Source organism: Perissodus microlepis, chromosome 23, assembly GCF_051167445.1.
Source record: "Perissodus microlepis isolate ML-2025 ecotype Zambia chromosome 23, ASM5116744v1, whole genome shotgun sequence".
Lineage (NCBI taxonomy): Eukaryota > Metazoa > Chordata > Actinopteri > Cichliformes > Cichlidae > Perissodus > Perissodus microlepis.
The window spans coordinates 5,337,578-5,356,427 of NC_140482.1; the positions used below are offsets into that span (position 1 = coordinate 5,337,578).

General features: G+C 38.1%; 4 protein-coding genes across 6 annotated transcripts; 2 read left to right on the forward strand and 2 right to left on the reverse strand.

Annotated features, from left to right (window-relative positions):
* Positions 1 to 3,270: 3,270 nt before the first annotated feature.
* Positions 3,271 to 9,398, forward strand: LOC146360831 (protein boule-like). Of its 2 annotated transcripts, XM_084921965.1 has the most exons (12): positions 3,271 to 3,330; positions 3,419 to 3,457; positions 5,402 to 5,530; positions 5,622 to 5,713; positions 5,807 to 5,861; positions 5,965 to 6,040; positions 6,224 to 6,384; positions 6,770 to 6,841; positions 6,949 to 6,984; positions 7,067 to 7,183; positions 7,443 to 7,535; positions 8,120 to 9,398. In XM_084921965.1, exons 2-12 carry the CDS (start codon positions 3,431 to 3,433, stop codon positions 8,264 to 8,266), a joined length of 1,005 nt encoding a protein of 334 aa, XP_084778091.1. In that variant the 5' UTR covers positions 3,271 to 3,330; positions 3,419 to 3,430; the 3' UTR covers positions 8,267 to 9,398. The 2 variants fall into 2 exon arrangements, with proteins under 2 accessions (XP_084778091.1, XP_084778092.1); XM_084921966.1 differs by lacking the exon at positions 7,067 to 7,183 and having other exon boundaries at positions 3,319 to 3,457.
* Positions 9,399 to 11,492: 2,094 nt separating this feature from the next.
* Positions 11,493 to 12,656, forward strand: LOC146360832 (gamma-crystallin M2-like). The gene is made up of 3 exons (XM_084922414.1): positions 11,493 to 11,501; positions 11,624 to 11,866; positions 12,381 to 12,656. Exons 1-3 carry the CDS (start codon positions 11,493 to 11,495, stop codon positions 12,654 to 12,656), a joined length of 528 nt encoding a protein of 175 aa, XP_084778540.1.
* Positions 12,657 to 13,034: 378 nt separating this feature from the next.
* On the reverse strand, positions 13,035 to 13,881 carry LOC146360833 (gamma-crystallin M2-like). 2 transcript variants are annotated; one of them, XM_084922406.1, is made up of 3 exons: positions 13,807 to 13,881; positions 13,381 to 13,623; positions 13,035 to 13,304 (listed from the first exon to the last, which is right to left on the reverse strand). In XM_084922406.1, the coding sequence occupies exons 1-3, from the start codon at positions 13,813 to 13,815 to the stop codon at positions 13,035 to 13,037; spliced, it is 522 nt and encodes a 173-aa protein (XP_084778532.1). In that variant the 5' UTR covers positions 13,816 to 13,881. The 2 variants fall into 2 exon arrangements, with proteins under 2 accessions (XP_084778532.1, XP_084778533.1); XM_084922407.1 differs by having other exon boundaries at positions 13,035 to 13,297; positions 13,371 to 13,623; positions 13,807 to 13,815.
* A 1,757-nt stretch (positions 13,882 to 15,638) lies between these two features.
* LOC146360834 (gamma-crystallin M3-like) lies at positions 15,639 to 17,054 on the reverse strand. Its single transcript, XM_084922415.1, has 3 exons — positions 17,043 to 17,054; positions 16,590 to 16,832; positions 15,639 to 15,911 (listed from the first exon to the last, which is right to left on the reverse strand). Exons 1-3 carry the CDS (start codon positions 17,052 to 17,054, stop codon positions 15,639 to 15,641), a joined length of 528 nt encoding a protein of 175 aa, XP_084778541.1.
* Positions 17,055 to 18,850: the final 1,796 nt, after the last annotated feature.

Consider the following 18,850-nt stretch of genomic DNA (forward strand, 5'->3'; position numbering starts at 1 on the left):
ATTTTTATTTCTTCCATGCCTGTTATTTACTCTCTACCTCTTGTTTGTCACAAAACCAAGAGTGGATAGATTTGAATCTCTGTGAGGCACAAATGATTTTATTTTGGAACACTTGCCTCAGTATTTTTAGTCTGAAATAAACAAACAGAAAATGCTGCTTTTTGTCATTTTCATATCAATACGTTTGATGACAAATAAGCTACCTCCAAACCTTATATTCCAGATTAAAACCAGCCCTCTTCCTCTGCATTTGACAAAGCCTGCACCCCTCCAGCGCGAGGCTCATTTTGGGCCAAATTACTCACTCCGATGTAAGACAGATGACACAACGAATATTGCATTTGAATGTCAAGTCAGCAGTTTGTGTCTGATTCAGACTCATCTGAGGTCATTTTTGTTTGATTTAAGTCAATTGAAGGTTGAAATGATCGCAAAACATATATACATTACATAGACATACACATGGCATGCAAATAACTCATGTTCAGTCCAGCAGTGCAATATAACGTCCCAATCTAACTGAGTATATATAACTGAGTATATAGATAGATAGATAGATAGATAGATAGATAGATAGATAGATAGATAGATAGATAGATAGATAGATAGATAGATAGATAGATAGATAGATAGATAGATAGATAGATAGATATGGGTGTATGTATGAGCAGATATATATGTGGGTATGTATGTGTATATATGTATATATATTTATTTATGTTATTCAAGTCCTTTTTTGGAACCCTGTGTTGGAGAATTGTCCTAATTTGTCGGTCTGATGACAATAAAAAGTCTTGAATCTTGAAACGCAGTGATAGAAAGGCTTCTGACGCACAACATTCCCTAGCAATGACAGGGTGGGGGGAAAAATAATGTATAACATGGAAAATTTATATTAAGAGGAAATGAAGGTAGTCAATACAAAGCGACAAACTAAAACAGTCAAAGAATAAAACCTTCACTCTCCTTTGTTTCCAGAGAAAACTCAAACAGCCAGGCGAGTTGCCCTGACAGCACTTGTGTCTTAAATGATCTTTGTGGAGTATAAAAGGACTTTTAGCTCGTAAATTGCTGTAATTATCAAACATGCCCTTCTCATTTTGCACAGTCAGACTTCGTTGGCAAATTCACCCTGGCAATTAAGAAAAGCTGGAAATGAATGACAAGTAATGGTGTGGCCCACATTACTCAGATGAGGGCAAGCAATCCAGAGACAGAAGGGTGTAATGGTGGGAAATGTGCAACACAGACTGAGAAGAATTACACACTGAGTGGATTATAAACTGTGTTTGCACATTTATTCATAATAATATGGATGTGTTCACGGCAAATCCTGTTCCTGCTTGTGTGTTTTTCATTCACTATTAGTATTACTAGGTATGGATTGGTTGCCCCCCCCCACACCACCACCACCCTCCAGCTCTTGAAGACTTTGTGCAGTGTTCAGTGTCACTTTGTTGTGGTCCCAGGGAGGAGCATAAAAAGGTGGTGGTGGGGGGGCACGAGATGCAAATAATGGCGTTTCAGAACACTTTGCAGCCAATCATAGACAAATTATGGCTCCGTGAGGATTTTGCTCAACATCTGAAGTGGCTCCTGAAGGATCAGGAGAGGAAAGAAATGTGGAAATGTGGAAAAGTCACTATTCTAGTTTTTACTGCAGCTCTTAATGGCGAGGAACATAATATTAAAACACATTAAAACAAAAAAAAAAAAAAGATTTTTAAGTGGAAATATAAGCTGTGTGTGTTTAATCAGCATACAGGGATTCAGTCAGTGATGAGATATTTGTGAACTTTGTAGACAGATTTCTTTGACAATATTTCACATTTAACAAAATTTTGACTTCCATGGTTCAAATAGAAAGAAAAGAGAATAACATGCTTGATTCCGATGCGCCCTGGGTCTCTGTGACTACCTGTGCCTTTTTTAGCAACAGAGAAATGGCGCCTCTATGTGGCCACGTTTTAGTACTGTACTTTTTAATACAGCAAACGTGGACTGAAGTAGGACAGCAAAATTGTTCCATGCCCATAATTTTATTATTTATTTATTTTTAAATCAGGAAAGGATTCAGCAGTTAAGCACATTTTAGGTTTAAAATGAGCACATTTCCCCACCCAAAACCCAACAGGACATTGTGGCTATTCTTTCTCTATAAAAGGCGAGGAAGAAGCCGGGAAAGGATTTCTTTTATTATTATGAAAATGATATTGTCTGGAATTATTAAGACGTAAAAGAAAAATTAAAACTTGTATTAACGTCTCTTTTTTTATTAAATTATATGACTTGTAGGGAAAAAACGACATAAATACCCAATTTAACTTTGAGAAAACATGTTATTATTGTAGTCAAAGGAGCTTGCAAAGAAAAGCGTCTGGACTTCTTTAAGTTACTTGAAGACGTTTCACCTCTCATCCGAGAAGCTTCTTCAGTTCTAAGGTCAAATGGTGGAGAGTCCCAGATATAAACCTAGTGGGAGTTTCCCCCCACAGAGGGACAAAAGGACCCCCTGATGATCCTCTAATCGCCTGAGCCAAGGTGTGAAACTGGGTGTGGGTCCCAATCAGCCAGAGTTTCGGGTGTGTTCATTGTGAAACCTGGCCCCACCTTATCATGCGAATTCCTGAGGTCAGATGGCCCAGGATGTGAGTGGGCGTTAAGGCGTCTGGGAAGGGATCTCAAAACTGGATTATAGATGGCAGAGAGTTGGTGTCGTAAACCCCCGCCTCTGTTCAAAGATGGTCGCTCACAGTGGACATAGATGGCTTCTTTCAACATCTATGTCCACTACGATGACCTGGATGACTGAGAACCTTCACAGACTGTTATTATTGTAGTTAAAATAAGAGCATACATTAGAGGTGGGCGTATCATTATCATTAAATATCGATACCAGTGTCGATATTGGTACTAGATTTGACTGATAGTAGCACAACAGGATGTGGATTTCTAAGTTCAGTATGTAGCCCACTGAATTCTGTTAATGCTTTTTTTCTTAACCTTTTTGTGTTGACTGTTTCAAAATACATTAAAATTTGATATCTTGAAATTTTGAGTTATTAAGTGTTTTTTTTTTTTTTTAGATAATATCCCACAATGTTGACTTAAGACAAAAATAAATAAATAATTAAATAAATAAAAATAATCTGTGGTGAAAACACGCCTTCATACATAGTTTAATGGGAGACAATAAAAAAAAAACTTTTAGAGTAAGTAATAAAAATGTTACGTATTCACCTTTACTTTTCCTTTGCTTTCCGAGATACACAAACCAACTGATGAGGTCATAGTTCGTGTGAGTGGTGAAGGCTAACCTAACGGTCGGAGGTGAGCGATGAAGCCGTGTAACAACCATTAGCCAAATCGTGAATAGTCCACCGTTAATCAGAGCAGTAACGTGCATTTATCTTTTTAGCTTCAGAATAATATGGCTATGGAAGCGGAGAGCCAAAAGGTGAGTGCACTGCCAAGTTTGCCCTTGCCGCTTTGCGAGCAGTTATTTTAGCTAACAGCTAACTGAGCTAAGGTAAGTAAGTAATGCTGGGTTGTGTTATGTTATGCGATATAAACTTTATCACAGTTAGTTTTCGATACTTTTGAGCTACGTTATTTCCAATAAATTGTTGGTTATAATCTCAGTTTACGTGAAAAATACATTAAGAAAAATGCTAATTAACTTGTGTAATATATATAACTTGGCAACATGCTAGCTAAATAGGTTAGTTCAAAGTAGCTAAGACGTTAACTATACTTTAATGGGGCACGCTGTTTACACGAATTAAACCATTTTTACCTGAGAAATATTAATGCTCGTTGAAGATAATTTTAAAAAGTTTGTGGTGTTTGAATAACTTTTTTTCTTCTTCTCAATTTGCACACAATCCTTTAAACTATAGGGAAATACTGATTAAGTTAATTGATAATCATTTTTCGCTGTGTTGTATCTTCCTGACAATTTTTCTCCATATTCTTTGGACATTTGAAGTGAATCTTTAAAGGAATTGAATTGTTACCCAGCCCAGAGGCTGTTTCTTGTGTATAAAGGTTGAAGGTACATCTACTTTGGTTTAAGAACCTGCTGTTTAATTATTTATTTTGTTAGTTTTGATTAAGTGTTAAGTTTTAGAGCAGAATTTCCTCGTGAACATGGCTACATTCATTTTACGAGTCACGTTGTGTAAATAGAAGTGGGATTTATAATCTCTGGCCACTTTAAGTAAAGCTAGTTACCTACTCTTTAAGACACATATGTAATCAGCCAATCACAGAGCAAGTAATTCTGCTGCTGCACATCTTGGTCTCAGTATGTCAGAAACTGCTAATCTTCTGGGATTTTTCCACAAAACCATGTTTAGGATTTAGAGAAAATGGTCTGGAAAAGATAAAATATTCTGTGAGGGGGAATCTCTGAGTGAAAATGCCTTTTTGAGGTGAGGGGCCATAGGAGAATGAGCAGACTGCTTTGAGCCGCGAGAAGGCAACAGTAACTCAAATAAACACTCGTTATAAGCAAAGTATACAGAAGATCAGCTCTGAAGGAGCACCACTATGAGCCTTAAAGCAGCTGAGGTTCAGAAGCAGAAGACCACACACGGTGACACTCTTGTCTGCTGAGAACAGGAAGCTGAGGTTGCAGTGTGCAGGGGCTCAAGAAAACTGGAAAACCTTTGCCTGGGCTGAGGACTGTCCCAATGTCTGCTGCAGCATTTGAACAGTAGAGTCAGAATTTTGGTGTAAACAATGTGAAAGCATGGATCTAGCCTGCTGTGTATCAACATGATCATCAGGGATATTTTCTCTTGACACTTCAGGTCCCTTAGTACCAGGTGAGCATTGTTTAAACACCACAGCCTGCCTGACTCAATACTATAATGATCTCCACACTCACCAGATCTCAATCTAAAAGAGCATCTTTGGGATGTTGTGGAATGAGAGAATCACATCATGGATGTGTGTGATGCTGTCATGTCAATATGGACCATAACCTCTGAGGAGTGTTTCCAGCACTTTGTCGAATCTGTGCCATGAATGCAACAAGGGGCCCAACCCAGTACTGGCAAGGTGTACCTAATAAATTGTCCAGTAAGTGTAGCACTTAAGTTTTAATACTCTTAATCTTGACTACTTTCTGGGAAAGAAATTAAAAAATCAGGCCAACCTCATTACGTGTAGAGTTTCTTACTAGCCCAGAGTAAGACCAGTACACGCTGTCTTTGGGCCTGAGTGAACAGAGATATGTATTTTCCACTTTACATTTGCACAATAATGTACACATAAATACAGAAATTTTGGCAGGAGAAATAAAATAATTGCTCTTGGCTTGAAAGCTGGACATGAAACTTTTCATTCCAACAACTTGTTCACACAAAATTATATTTGGTGGGTTTTTTTGTCCCAGAGCGGGGTCAGTTCCTCCCCAAGTGATGTGCTACTTCCAGATGATTATGCTGACAGCCTGACAGACCACAGCACCACCTTTGGCAACGTGATCCCTAACAGGATTTTTGTTGGGGGACTTGACTACAGGGTGAGGGCTGCTGAAATAATGTAGAACAAATGATTCAGACCATGATTTAAAATCTCTTTTGCAATGATGAACCAAACTAATGTGTTTCAAGGTTAATGAGCGTGACCTGCGACACATTTTTTCTCAACACGGCACAGTGAAAGAGGTGAAGATTGTCTTAGATCATTCAGGAGTGTCGAGGGGGTGAGTTCATTGTCTTTTTCCTCTCATACACAGAGTGTTATTTACACATTTACTGTCACAGTAAAACACGCTCTGCCTTTTGTCTTTTAACAGATATGGGTTTGTTACATTTGAAACCCAAGAAGATGCTCTGAAAATCATCAACAATGTAAGTAGTTTAGTGTCTTGCTTTGGAATATTTCATGCATATAATCATGCAAGCAACCTGACTAGAATTTGTTGTCTGTACATTTGTTTATGTGCTGTTACAGACTAATGGAGTCACTTTCAAAGACAAGAAACTCAGTGTTGGTCCGGCTTTTCGAAAGCATCAACCTTCAAGTCAAAGTAGGTTGACGGTCCAGTAGTGCAGGTGTTTGAACATGTAGATTAATTGTTATCAGCAGTTCTAAAATAATTGTGATAACTGGAGTACTAAATTTCAGGCTCATGGTCCAGCTTTTACAGGCACATTTCTTGTGATGGCTAAAGACACCAGATCATGGTTCTGTGGTTTCATTTTTTTCTCAGCAAAGAGCACCTCTACAGCCAGCCTTGAACCTGCCATGTCTCAGCAAACATCCTATGGGACCTTCTACCTGACCACATCCACAGGCTCTCCCTACACTTACCATAATGGAGTTGCCTACTTCCACTGCTCCAACATAAATACTCCTTCCTACCAGTGGCTTGTAAGTGCTCATATAACACCCATTTAACACTTTCTGTACTATGCAGAAGGCTTGATTTTATGCTCAGTTTGCCTCAGCTGGTAGTAGTTTGTGGTGTGGGTGTAGCTCCCTCTAGTGGACAAACTAAGCAATGCAAAACTAACAACATAATAACATACACCACCACCCTAATCAGCTGTTATAAATGCCAATTTGGTTTTAACCAATTTATCCAAGGGAGCTGGTCTAATAAGGGCTCATGCGTTTGTGGTGTCTTTTCTAAAAGAGACAAATTTATACCCACAAAGACCAAACTTGAATCTCCAGATATAGTTGCAGTAACGCAGATTAATCAGAAGCTCTTTTCTAACTTTAAATATTTGCATGATTGATGACTTTCTTCCAGCCGCCATCTTCGCCAATGGTCCCCCATCCTTATCAGCCTGTGTATGAGCAACTATCCAGTCACCACTACCAGGTCAGCTCAGCCTTTCAGGGATCCAATCATTTCTCCCATTGGTGCCATTTAACAAGCACAGCAAGTTATTTAACAGCAAACTTTCTTTCTGCCTACTCTCACTCCAGTGCATGCCAAACCAGTATCAGTGGAATACACCCCAGGTAGGCAAAATGCAGCTTGACTTTAGCTTCAGTTCAGGAGCGTTTGGCCAGTTTTGACCTGTTCTTGATGTCTGTTCTCCAGTGGCAGATGCCATCCTATGCAGTCTTGTACCCCCAGCAGTCACAATATGTTTACCTGCCTGCTGATGGAGTTTCTGTTCAGCCACCTGTGTTGTTCATGGAGGACTCCACAGTGGAGGTGCAGATTCATCAAGGAAGACCAAAATGTTGCACATTTATTTAACTGTATCTATTCCCTTGAGTATGTTTTATTTTGTTAGATAAGGCATGATACATGACTGTAAAATGCCTTCGATCTTTCTGCTGTATTTGTAGCTTGTGTGCAATCTGTGTAATTTTGAATGAAGTAACGTGCCATATTATAATTCTGTCATGACTATTGAGGAAACATGCTGTTCAGGAGGCACTTACTCTGTCCTTTTCTTCTACGCTTGCAGTTTCTTGAGCCAACAGTGCAGCATGTTTACCCAGTGTATCCTCAGAGAGCAGAAGAAATGGCACCTGCTGTTCTGCAGCATGACCCTGGAAAGGTAAGAAATGGATATCCCTCCTGTAAGCCAGCTCATAAATAAAAGGTCCTCGCAGCAGGTGGGTAGAGCGTCTGTGCTCTCGTTGACATCATAAAGAGCCAAGAGGCAAAAAAAAACCCCTGCACAACCAGTATTTAGACCAGTCTGAAGCCTTAGCATCTGGTTCAGAGGGTTTAACTTGTATACTAACATGATTATTTTAAACTTTGGCCATGTTTAATGTGAACATCCATCATTACAGCAAAGTATATATGACAGTAAGTAAAGAAAATAATAATAGGTCTCTGTGTCTGAGTAGGGGAGGGCTCAGGTGCAGGTGATAAATAAGAGTGTCGTTATAGCTAGCACTCTTATTTATCACCAGATTGCTTTCTCTGCATGGTGTTTCTTGGATGGTCCCAAGTTATAAAGATGCCAAAGTAAGAGTACAAGTTAGATGGATGGAGTCTAAATGAGGAAATTATTTTCTTGCACACCCAGTGTCAGACTGTACCACTGCTTCTCCTCTGACTCTGTCATGGTTAGTGTAATAGTGTTCACTGAGTCATAGTGTGTTATTTTTATTTTTTTTCCTCCCTCTGCAGAATCTAAAGTTTTCACCCTCGTGGGTCCATCACAAGCCAAGACACCGCCGCCACATCCACCACAAGGAATACCACCATCTGCCAGAATCAACAGAGCCTCCAGACGCCTCCATGTTTCACACTCCCCAAATGTCAAATGTAGGCTAAATCCACCGAGGGCTTTACAAGAGAAACGAGTTACACATGTAATTTTAGTCACTTCCTTTTTGCCCTATGGGTAGCTGATAAACCTCAGCCTTACAACATAATAAAGGTAAGCTTTCATCTAGTTGTGCAGTCAGATGACTGAGATTTACTGTTACAGTGGGGTTCTTTTCTTACGCTATATTGTTTGTTGTTGTTTTTTTGTTTTGTTTTTTTACATTTAGGCACAAATAGTAGCAGTGGTGAAGTATCCCAGTAACAAGTATTTACTTTAGTGTGAAAACACATAAGTATTCATAGCATATCTTGACTTGATCAAAATAAAAGCTGAAGATGTTCATTTGCAGTAATAAGTTGTACCCTCAAGATTACAGTCATTACAGTCCAGTCATGTCCTTCATGGACTGAAATTTGGACTTCAACTTAAATATGAATTATATCAAATCTAACAGTCAATTTTATAGTAATTTGTTCAATTCCAGCTATTTGTGCTTAGTCGTTTAAAATAGACAAATTAGTTTTTATACATTTAAAATTGTCTGTGTGGTTTTATGACGTTGCTGATAGTCTTTGTTCATTTTCTTTGCTTTTGTTCTGTATTTTGCTTGAGGTTTTCAAGCTTAAAGCAAACTGTAAAACTGAGAAATAATAAAAAAAATAATAGCTCTGTAATGTCACATGACCACCAAAGCTTGTTTTGTTCTCACATAATTTTAAGTTCTTCAGTGGTAATAAATGTTTCCTTTGGTGTAGTCGCCATGTTGTTTCCATTTGTAGGCAGTGATTCTGAAGTGGTGCCTGAAAGGATGGAAAATGGGAATATTCAACAGTTTAAAATAACAGCATGTTTTAAATGTGCAGATTTAAAGTAAATGGGTCAAAAAATCAAGTAAAGCCAGACTGATTTATCGGTAGATTAATGTTATTGGCTTGTAATCGCTATTTGCGTATGTATCTGTGTCAGGATTTAGAACAGCCAATAAGTGAAAATGATCAAAGTGAAGAAGAGATGGGGGGGAAAAACACCCTTCAACTGTGTTATCATTGCTGACATTGCACAGTTTGTCCGCAAGAGGGCACTCTGTAACTTCCCTGTTTGCCACAAACAAAACAACCAGTTGCTCCAAGCAGTCAGGCAAAGTGTACTTAAAGTGTAAATAAACAACTACACATAACAAATGTGGGACATGTTTTTTTATATTTTAAGAAGCAAGAAGAAAAAATATCAGATAAAGTTTCAGATTATCTGGTCTTAAAAATCCTTTATTAGTCAGGTCTGTGATTTGAAATGTACAATATCAAATTAAAATGTTTTAAAGTTGTAGATGACTTAATATTAATTTGCCATTTCTAAAGCAATGATCACAGTGCAAAGGATTTGTGCCTTTTAGAGCAAATCTTTCAAATTGAGTGTGTAACACAGGATTTGCATTATGAATATGAAATCTGCATACATCAGTTTAGCACAGATGGGATGAATATAGTTTTTTAAATGCTCGGAATGATTTGTAAACTCTAGACATTATATTTGTGGCCACCGTATGGGATAATTGGAGCTGAATAATGGAGCAGTCTGGCACTGATGAATCAGGGATTTTATGTGTATGAATGGGATAAAGGCCTTGGCAGAGTGGCAAAGCCGACAAAATGCCAGCTTATTAGAATAACAAGAGATGGAGTCTCGTGACCTTAGGTTGAAGTTTTTTTTTTAAAAAAAAAAAAGTTATGTGTCTATGCATAAGTAGCATTATTTCAGTTTTTTCCAGTTTTCAAGATCTGCTTTACCTGCTGTAAAACTGACAGTAAGCTTTCACATATGTGTAATACACATATTACAACACATTAAAATAGATTCTGTGACCCAGAAGAGGCAAACAGCATCATATTTAAGGTCTCCAGTTCAAGCTTAGTGTAAGGGAGCAAACCACACTACACAGTCTCCCAGCCTCTTAATCAATAATTATTATTTTTTTAACTGCTTCATACTTTATAATGTCACTTTTAGGCCTTACATGGACAATAGTGAAATTGGCATACTGAAGCTTTGGCTTGGATTTCCCTCCATTATATAGATAAATAAACAATGTAAACAAACTGTTGTCAATACTGTGTATCATGTGTATATACAATGCTGTAATCTTTATTAATAATATCAACTGACAAATAATACTGGATGAATAACAGGTTTACATGAGAAAAATGTCAAATGTCAATAGAAAATACAGGCAGTAATGTAAATTTCTGCTTTACTGAAGTTTTCTTTCTAAAGCTGCCCCAACACGAACCATTTCATGGAAACAGAGTGGGACCCATACCATAAAAATGTTAGGATTTGGATTTAGTGTTTCTGTTATCATCATGTACAGGCATGCGTTATCATAGGCCCTAAATGGGGGTGTACACGGCAGCGGTTACTTTGCAAAGCCTCCATCCAAAAACCCACAGTAAACATCAGCAAACCTAAAAATTGAATAATTAATTCAACAACAGTGTAGCCTGTTTCCATAAATGATTGAAATATATGCAAAGATGACTTAATGTCCAAGTTAAACACTATACTTAGGCACTGTAGCAATGCTGATGTCAATACAAACACAAATACTGATGTTCATAATTTCAGTAGAGGCTTTAGTGTATCTATATTTGCTATTTAGCTCTAACATTTGTTACATTACACTCAGGGCCACAGCAGTTCTGTGATTATGGCTAGATAAATAAAAAATCAATTAAAAAACGGTAAAGGTAGATTTAATTACCCCTTAAACAAGTTTATGACAAGATTTAATCATTTTTCGTTGTAGAAATTATTGATTATCCAAAACAGCCTGAGGTACAAACAAAAAACTGTAGCCTTCGGACCCTCAAAGCCATCCAGGATCCCTGAATGACAAAATTCAGGAAAAATACTTGCTCCGACCCTGGCATTTGTACAGTTAGGAATCTATTTGAATGAGAAGGACGCAGTTGTTTTGCACATAATGTGATCACTGACCCGTGGGGCACTAGCAAACTATGGTGTTTTGATCAATAGTGATGAACGTGTGAAAAGTGGACAACAATAACTCATCATCACACTGCAGTGCGTCGCTATACATAACCAGATTTGTTTTATAAAACCTATTTGGATGACAATACTTTATGCTGTGCCATCACACAGCTACTTTATATAAAAGGACAGCAGCACAGAGGGCATCTATTGAGCATCAGTCGGGCCCCCACTAAAATAACAATGGGAAAGGTAAGTTTATTATGTTACTGAAAATACAGAATTAAAAACCAAAGCAAAACATTAACCTTGAGCTAGGAGCTTGAATGAAAAAGGAGCTAAAAATTTGCGAATGCTGTGACATACATTTGCAGATCATATTCTACGAGGACAGAAATTTCCAGGGTCGGCACCATGAGTGCATGAGCGACTGTGCTGACCTGCACCCCTATTTCAACCGCTGCAACTCCATCCGGGTGGAGAGCGGCTGTTTCATGGTTTATGACAGACCTCACTATCTTGGCCACCAGTACTTCCTGCGCAGGGGGGAGTACTCCGACAACCAGCGCATGATCGGAATCAATGACTGCATTCGCTCCTGTCGCATGATTCCCATGGTAAGCATAAGCTTGTATTAAAGATGCAATGAGTTAATATTATTTAGAAGTGGGCATGTTGAATTGTTGAATTATTGGAGTACAAAGCAAGGTCAAAGAAAGAAGACATGTATGTGCTCAATAAATTATTAATAAAACTCAAAGTAACAAAATGGAAGAAGCTAAAGTAAAATAAAGGCTGACTTGGATCAACAGGTAGAAGCTCTAACACAAACTTTGTAAAGGAACTGTCATTATTATTAGACAACTTCGAATAAAAGTGATATAAATTTAGTTTTGGGGAACATTTTAGAATATAAATCCTTGACAGCTAATGTTTGACCAAAACCTTCATCATATTTGGTTCCCCACATCCAGTTGGCTCAGATGCTGGGACCATCTGGTCGTCCCTGCTCCACAAAAGAAACATAAACTGAAGAAGAACTTTTTGGTTAAGGATGTTTTTCCATTAGATTGTCTTAGATGGACTGTTTTACTCTTCCATAGTGTCTGATTAATAAACATTGTTCTGCAGCACCGGGGCTCCTACAAAATCAAGTTGTATGAGCGTCCAGATATGGCCGGCCAAATGCAGGAGGTGAGCGACGATTGCCCCAACGTCCAGGACCGCTTCCGTATGTCTGACATTAACTCGTGCAATGTGGTAGACGGCCACTGGTTGCTGTACGACCAGCCCAACTACAGGGGGAGGACCTACTACCTGAGACCTGGTGAATACCGCAGATACAGTGACTGGGGCGGTGCGAGTCCAAGGATCGGCTCTCTCAGGCGAATCACCGACTTTAATTAAAACCTTCTGAACCTTGTTCCATTGTCTCTTCTCAATAAATATGCTGGGCTTAAACTGCTTGTGTTTATGTCTTTATCCAAAAGAAGACAGCCTTGATGTTTAAACATTTTTTTGCTGTAACATTTAAACTTCTTGTAAAACAATAGTTTGTTTGACAAGAAATGTTCGTGTTGACTTAGACCATTTCATGCCGCTTTCTTCAGAGGTAACGAGAAGCAATCAGTCCTTAAATATTCCAGACGACTCTAAAAAGTTTAAGCAACCAAGAAAAAAACAAAAAAACAAACAAAAAGCAGCTGACACCACTCTGGTCTTTTGTTTGGTTTATTGGTAGTACTTTTTAAAATATTTCACATGAAATATCTCACATCGGTATTCTCACATAATGATGCGTCTGATGGATCCAACCCTGGGACTCATGCCTCCCCACTCATGAAACCTCCTGTATTCACCAGGATGTATCAGGTACTGCCGTCCCCTGTAGTGAGGATGCTCGTAGAAGATCCAGTAGCCATCCATTACGTTGCAGGAGTAGATGTCATTGAAATGGAAGCGTTCATACAGGGAGGGGCAGTCATCTGTCAGCTCCATCATCTGTCCTCCAAGTTCTGGGCGTTCGTAGATCATCAGTCTGTGAGTGCCTTGGTGCTGCAGAAATGATGATTACAATCATCAGTGTAGATCAGTGAAACCTTTAATACAAAAATGCCCAACTGAGACTTACCATAGGGATCATACGGCAGGATCTCACGCAGTCGTTGAATCCCATCCAGCGCTGGTAGTCTGGATATTCCCCCTTCCTCAGGAAGTACTGGTAGCCCATGTAGTTGGGTCTCTCATAGACCATCCAGTTACCACTGTCCACTCTGATGGAGTTGCAGCGACTAAAGTGGGAATGTAGGTCAGCGCACTCGCTGCTGCACTCATAAGAGCGACCTTCGAAGTTCCTGTCCTCGTAGAAAATGATCTGAAAGAAGTTTATTCAGGGATTTTCAGTAAATTGGATGCATGCTCGATTAAATTAAAGACATTTTGCTAAAAATACCACACGTGAAGTGGTTCTGCATCACTGGTTTTCGATGAATAGTCCATGCAGGTATGCAGAAGCACAAAAGGAACAGGATTTTTTTTTAAAAAAAGGTATCCTTACCTTACCCATTGTGTCGGCTAACTTTTGTCACACTGTAGCAGCAGCCGTGGGCTCCAGGCTGCCTTTATAACCCATGGATGACCTGTGTCATTGTGATTGAGAACAATGACTGGGCTGGTCAGCTTTTTCACACAGAACATATTTTTTTCTTGTGCTTTGTTTGGTGAGGTCTGCAGTGCAAATCAGCTGTTTTTTTTTCTGAGCCGAAGCTGCCCCTTGCATTTGTTTAATGGCCTACACATAAAATCCACAACTAAACTAAAAATACCAACAACTATTGTCAACAAATCCCTAAACATATACAGTATTTACACTGGAATGGTGAAAGATGGTATATACATATATACATATCACCAAATTACATTCACGTGTGTTAGGGTACACATTTTACACATTGCGTATAATTAAATGTATCAATGTTAATGCTAATAGCAAATATGATGCATTTGTAAAATTGATAAAAGCTGCAGTGAACATCTTTCACATGGTACTACTTTCAGCTGCCACTGCTGCACCCTTGTGCAAAGTGGCAGCAGCCTTTTATAGTTCCAACAATTCAACCGCTTTTTTTATGTCAGCAAACAAGTTGTTTTAAATAACCTCTTGTCTGTTGTGCTTTTGTTTGGTTCTTATCAGCTTTTTCTGATACGATGTTTAATACACTCTGTGATTATTTAATGCAATGGAGATACAGCATCAAGTATAACGTGCTATTATTAATGCATCAATACATTTGAATCTGTATTGTTAGGATTATTTGATTTCTTTGCTTGTCATATGACAATTAAATCATTATTAATTTATTTACATATGAATCAGTGTCGATACTGTGGATTAGGAGCATCGTGTCAAAGTAGTATTGCCTAATTTAAAGCATGATTATAGTCTTAATGATGATTATAGTCATCTATAAATATATATATGGTGTACAGCATGCATTTTAACTGCAAGAGGCTTATTGTGACATTGTAATTATTCATATCTCAGAACCTTGCAAAGTTGTAAAGTCTATAAAACATATTTCTGTAAAGTTTCATTGCAGTAAAAACCCACATTTGCCAGAAGTGCAACACTTGATCTTTTTCATATAGGGGTTAGCTTGTTCAGGCAGTTTGTTTTACTATACTAATATTACTGGTGTAACTTAGTCAGTGAACAATGGGTCTATCAGAATTCAACCCTTATAAAATACTTTCCCTTCTATCAAACAAAAACTTAAGGACATTAAGAAGAACCATTCATGTAATCCTAATACAGTTATCCAGTATAGTCAAAACTGAAAAATAGATGATAGATGGTTAATAAAGTAGGGAATGTAAGTATTGTATGTAAAGTTGTATATTATGCAAATGAGAGCAATTGTTCTACCAGAAATATCAAAAAAGATTGCCAAAAGGTGTTAGTTACTGATGATTCAAAATATAAAACTGGTTTGTCCTTGTTTTTAGCAAAGTTGTGTTAAATTTAAAAAAAATATATAGAAAATTATAATGTATTTATTTAAGTGGGTTTAAAGATTTAGAACCATCAATATGTGAACTGTGAATATGCATATATGATTGGGTAAATCAGCTATTTATTTTGATTGAGGACTGAGTTGAAAAACAACTTACACAGATCTGTGTCCAGTCTATTTATTATGTGCACCACACAATAAAAGAGGTCAGTTCACAGTAAATTATACATTACAGCTGAAACTACATTCAAACAATGCACAAATCACAGTTTCAGGATAAAACAAAGCTTTCTCTTTTTTGCCTTTGACAATTTGTTAATATTAACACAACAAACCATCTGCAAAAACTTTTAGCCAAATAAAAGTCATGGGACAGTTAAGATTCTGTGATACGTCTGATTGAATTGAATTTCATGTCATTACTGCCGACTCCTTTGAAGTCCCTGTACTCTCCTGGCTTCAGAAAAAACATCCGACCCTCATAATTTGGTTGTTCAAACATCAACCAGTAGCCCTCCATCACGTTGCAGGACTGCATGCTCGACATGTGATAGTTATCCTGGATGGAGTTGCAGTCATCTGTCAGTTCGTGCATCTGGCCTTCAAAGTTTGGTCTTTCATAGATCCTCATATTAAAAAGTCCCTTGTGCTGTAAAAGTTATAAAAAGTATATATTTTAAAGGAATGAAATCGTTGTTTTGCAGTTCAAAACAAATGTACCCAGCTAATGCTAATGCAGAGGTACCCAAAAATTGCGTTAGGCCTTGAAAGGAAATGGCAATAAGCTATATGCTAACTTTGTTGAAGAATGTGTGTGCTGCTGTGTCACGTGGGAATCTTAATAGTAGTTCTGGAAAGTTGTGTTTTGAAAAATGTAACACAAGTCCTTAAGCTCTTGCTAGGTAGCATGCTAACAGGTAGCAGATCTTATAGGCTAGATCTATAAGATCTATACATAAAACAGCTTTGATACAAAATGTTCATTCATGACTAACAAGTGTGACAAAAACAATCAATTTTTTAGCTCAAGTTTAGACCGTTTGGTTACTTTATGCACTTTTTCTATGGTTTTAAGGACTGTGGTAGGCTACATTCACATTTGTGGCAAATTGCTTTATAGAAACATAAATTATGTTTCTGGAAAGAGAGATAAAAAGAGAGATAAAAATGCGTGATAGAAGCTATATGCTGGACATATATATAACACATATCCTCTGCTTCATACAAGGAAGTTGAACTTGGGGTTACACATGAATTCAACAAACTGATCCTTTACATTGCTGACTGTCCTCGTCTTTACAAATGATTATATTATACTCATATTTACCGCAGGGACAATGCGGCAGGACTGAATGCAGTCGTTGAAGCCAAAGGTATTCGTGCATTCGGGATATTCTCCCCTGGTCAGGAGGTACTGCTGGCCCATGAAGTCGGGCTGGTTATAGACTATGAATGTCCCGCTCTCCACCCTGCAGGAGTTGCATTGGCTCAAGTGAGAGGCAATCTCAGAGCAGTCGCTGACGCACTCAAAAGAGCGGCCTTGGAAGTTACTCTCCTCGAAGAAGATGATCTAGAGAAAAAGACACAAATTGTGTTTGTGTGAGACTATTTCCAGAGAGAGAGAGTGTTCAGAGTGTCTGAGATTATCGTAAGAGTAAGTCATATCAGACAGTGCTGCACGGCAGAAGTTACAGAATAAAAATACTATTGAGTTTGACACAGTATATATAGAGTTCAATGTCCTACACCAGCTGCTGCAGGGATCTGTACCCTGCATTACCTTTCCACTCATGGTCGCACGATTTGATTTCTGTTGTTTTTCTCACTGGCGCGCTGCCTTTTATGCATCATGTGACATCCAAAGAATCTGCCTCAATTGTACGGAATGACTGAGTCAGCTCATCAGTATGGAAGTCTCTACTGTACTACACATCAAACTGTGAACACTGCAATTACTGAGATTTAACTTGTGCAGATTTAATGGCGGCAAAGCAAACATCTTTTTCATTATAGGACACATTTATATTTGTAGAGCATTGAATAATAGTGTTTAAAGATGAAAAAAGGCTTTGATTTTCGGATAAATATATAATATTTAAAAGACGAAATAGTGCAGTTCTCAACTCACTTGATGCTGCATTTTTTAATTTCTTTTTTTTCCACACCATAAACAGGACAGACTTTGCATTTAGTTTTATGGCAAGACTGAAACAATAGAATCCATCCACTCTTTTAACTGCTTATTCAATCCAGGGTGACTGATCACTGAAAGTGTGAGCACTTATGCAAAAGCAGAGATTTTGATAGGTCGCTGGTCTGGAGCATTCAGGTGTGTGTCAACACAATGCCACCGTGGACCCAAATTCACCCCCAGGTCAGACCGTGCAATGCTCAGAGAAACTGCAAAAAGCCAAGCAGCTACATCTCAGACTCTACAGGCTTCGGTTAGCATGTCAAATGTTAAAGTTCAATTAGACAAACGCTGAACAAGTATGGCTTAAGCATCTCCCAAAGTGGAAATGTTTAAGCCATAATGCACACACAAAAACCAAACATAGTATATCAGCACAAACATCTCAAACCAACAGTCAAGGTTTGGGTGTTTTGCAGCTACAGGAACTGGCCAACTTGCAGTCACTGAATTGAACATTAACTCCTCTGTAGGCCAAAGCATTTCAGTCAAAAGTGAGCTCATGTGTCTGACAGCTAAAACTGTCAAAGTTCATTAGCCTTCATTTATTAACAGTGCATATGCACAGGTGTGAGTGTAAATCATCAGTGATTTATCAGGACTGAACCTTTTTAATTTAAATATCTAGTATTCTTTATCTAATTTTATCTTTATCAAAAATAATGTCTATCATTACTGGATGCATCTCTTACCCTTGTATTTCTTAGCATTATCTGACTGATGTTGGCAAATCTGATTTTTTTTTGTCTCTGCAACTGACTGCTCACATGCTCACATGCTCTCCCTCCTCCTCCTTTCTTCTTATTTTTCTTGTAAATTATTTTGTCTTTATTCATGTTAACTTTGAATCCAAAGGTTTTTCATTTTTTCATTGTTGTATGTTTTCACTTGAGCCACGTTGACTGTCTCAGGGAAACAATCATCACCATCCCTGCTATTTCAACCCAAACCCAATGTTTTCTATTTATTCATAAATGATCATCACTCCTATGGAAACACTTTGGAAAGCTTTCCCATTTCTGTGTTACTCATTGGGCCTCTGAACCATTGGACCATTGGACACTAATATTTTAGGTTTCTCTCCCTTCCCTCCTACATCATAGTCACCACTCTCTTCACTTCATCTCCAGGTAAACTCATAGTCACCAGTGCATATGTGTCCTAAATCTGAAAGTAATTTTACATGGAAACTCTATTTTGCACAGGATTTAACATATTAGTACACGAGGACCAGCGATCTGAAGCAAACCCCTAAATGTACAAAGGAATGACTGAAAAAGAAAAGAATGCAGGTGTTGCAAGACCCAAAGTTCAGACCTTAACCTGATGAAAATGCTGTGGTGTGACACTGAGAGAACGATGCGTAACCAAATGCATAAACAAGGGAACTAAAGCAA

What these genes read in the sequence shown, in the direction of transcription:
- LOC146360831 (XM_084921965.1), top strand. Translation starts at nt 3,431, where the DNA reads ATGGCTATGGAAGCGGAGAGCCAAAAG. An exon ending in ATCAGTGGAATACACCCCAG is followed by an intron (nt 6,985 to 7,066) that starts GTAGGCAAAATG and finishes TCTGTTCTCCAG; the next exon opens with TGGCAGATGCCATCCTATGC. An exon ending in TGCAGCATGACCCTGGAAAG is followed by an intron (nt 7,536 to 8,119) that starts GTAAGAAATGGA and finishes CTCCCTCTGCAG; the next exon opens with AATCTAAAGTTTTCACCCTC.
- LOC146360832 (XM_084922414.1), top strand. An exon ending in CCTGTCGCATGATTCCCATG is followed by an intron (nt 11,867 to 12,380) that starts GTAAGCATAAGC and finishes ATTGTTCTGCAG; the next exon opens with CACCGGGGCTCCTACAAAAT.
- LOC146360833 (XM_084922407.1), bottom strand. An exon ending in GATCCCTATGGTAAGTCTCA is followed by an intron (nt 13,298 to 13,370) that starts GTTGGGCATTTT and finishes TGCAGCACCAAG; the next exon opens with GCACTCACAGACTGATGATC.
- LOC146360834 (XM_084922415.1), bottom strand. An exon ending in CCTGCCGCATTGTCCCTGCG is followed by an intron (nt 15,912 to 16,589) that starts GTAAATATGAGT and finishes TAACTTTTACAG; the next exon opens with CACAAGGGACTTTTTAATAT.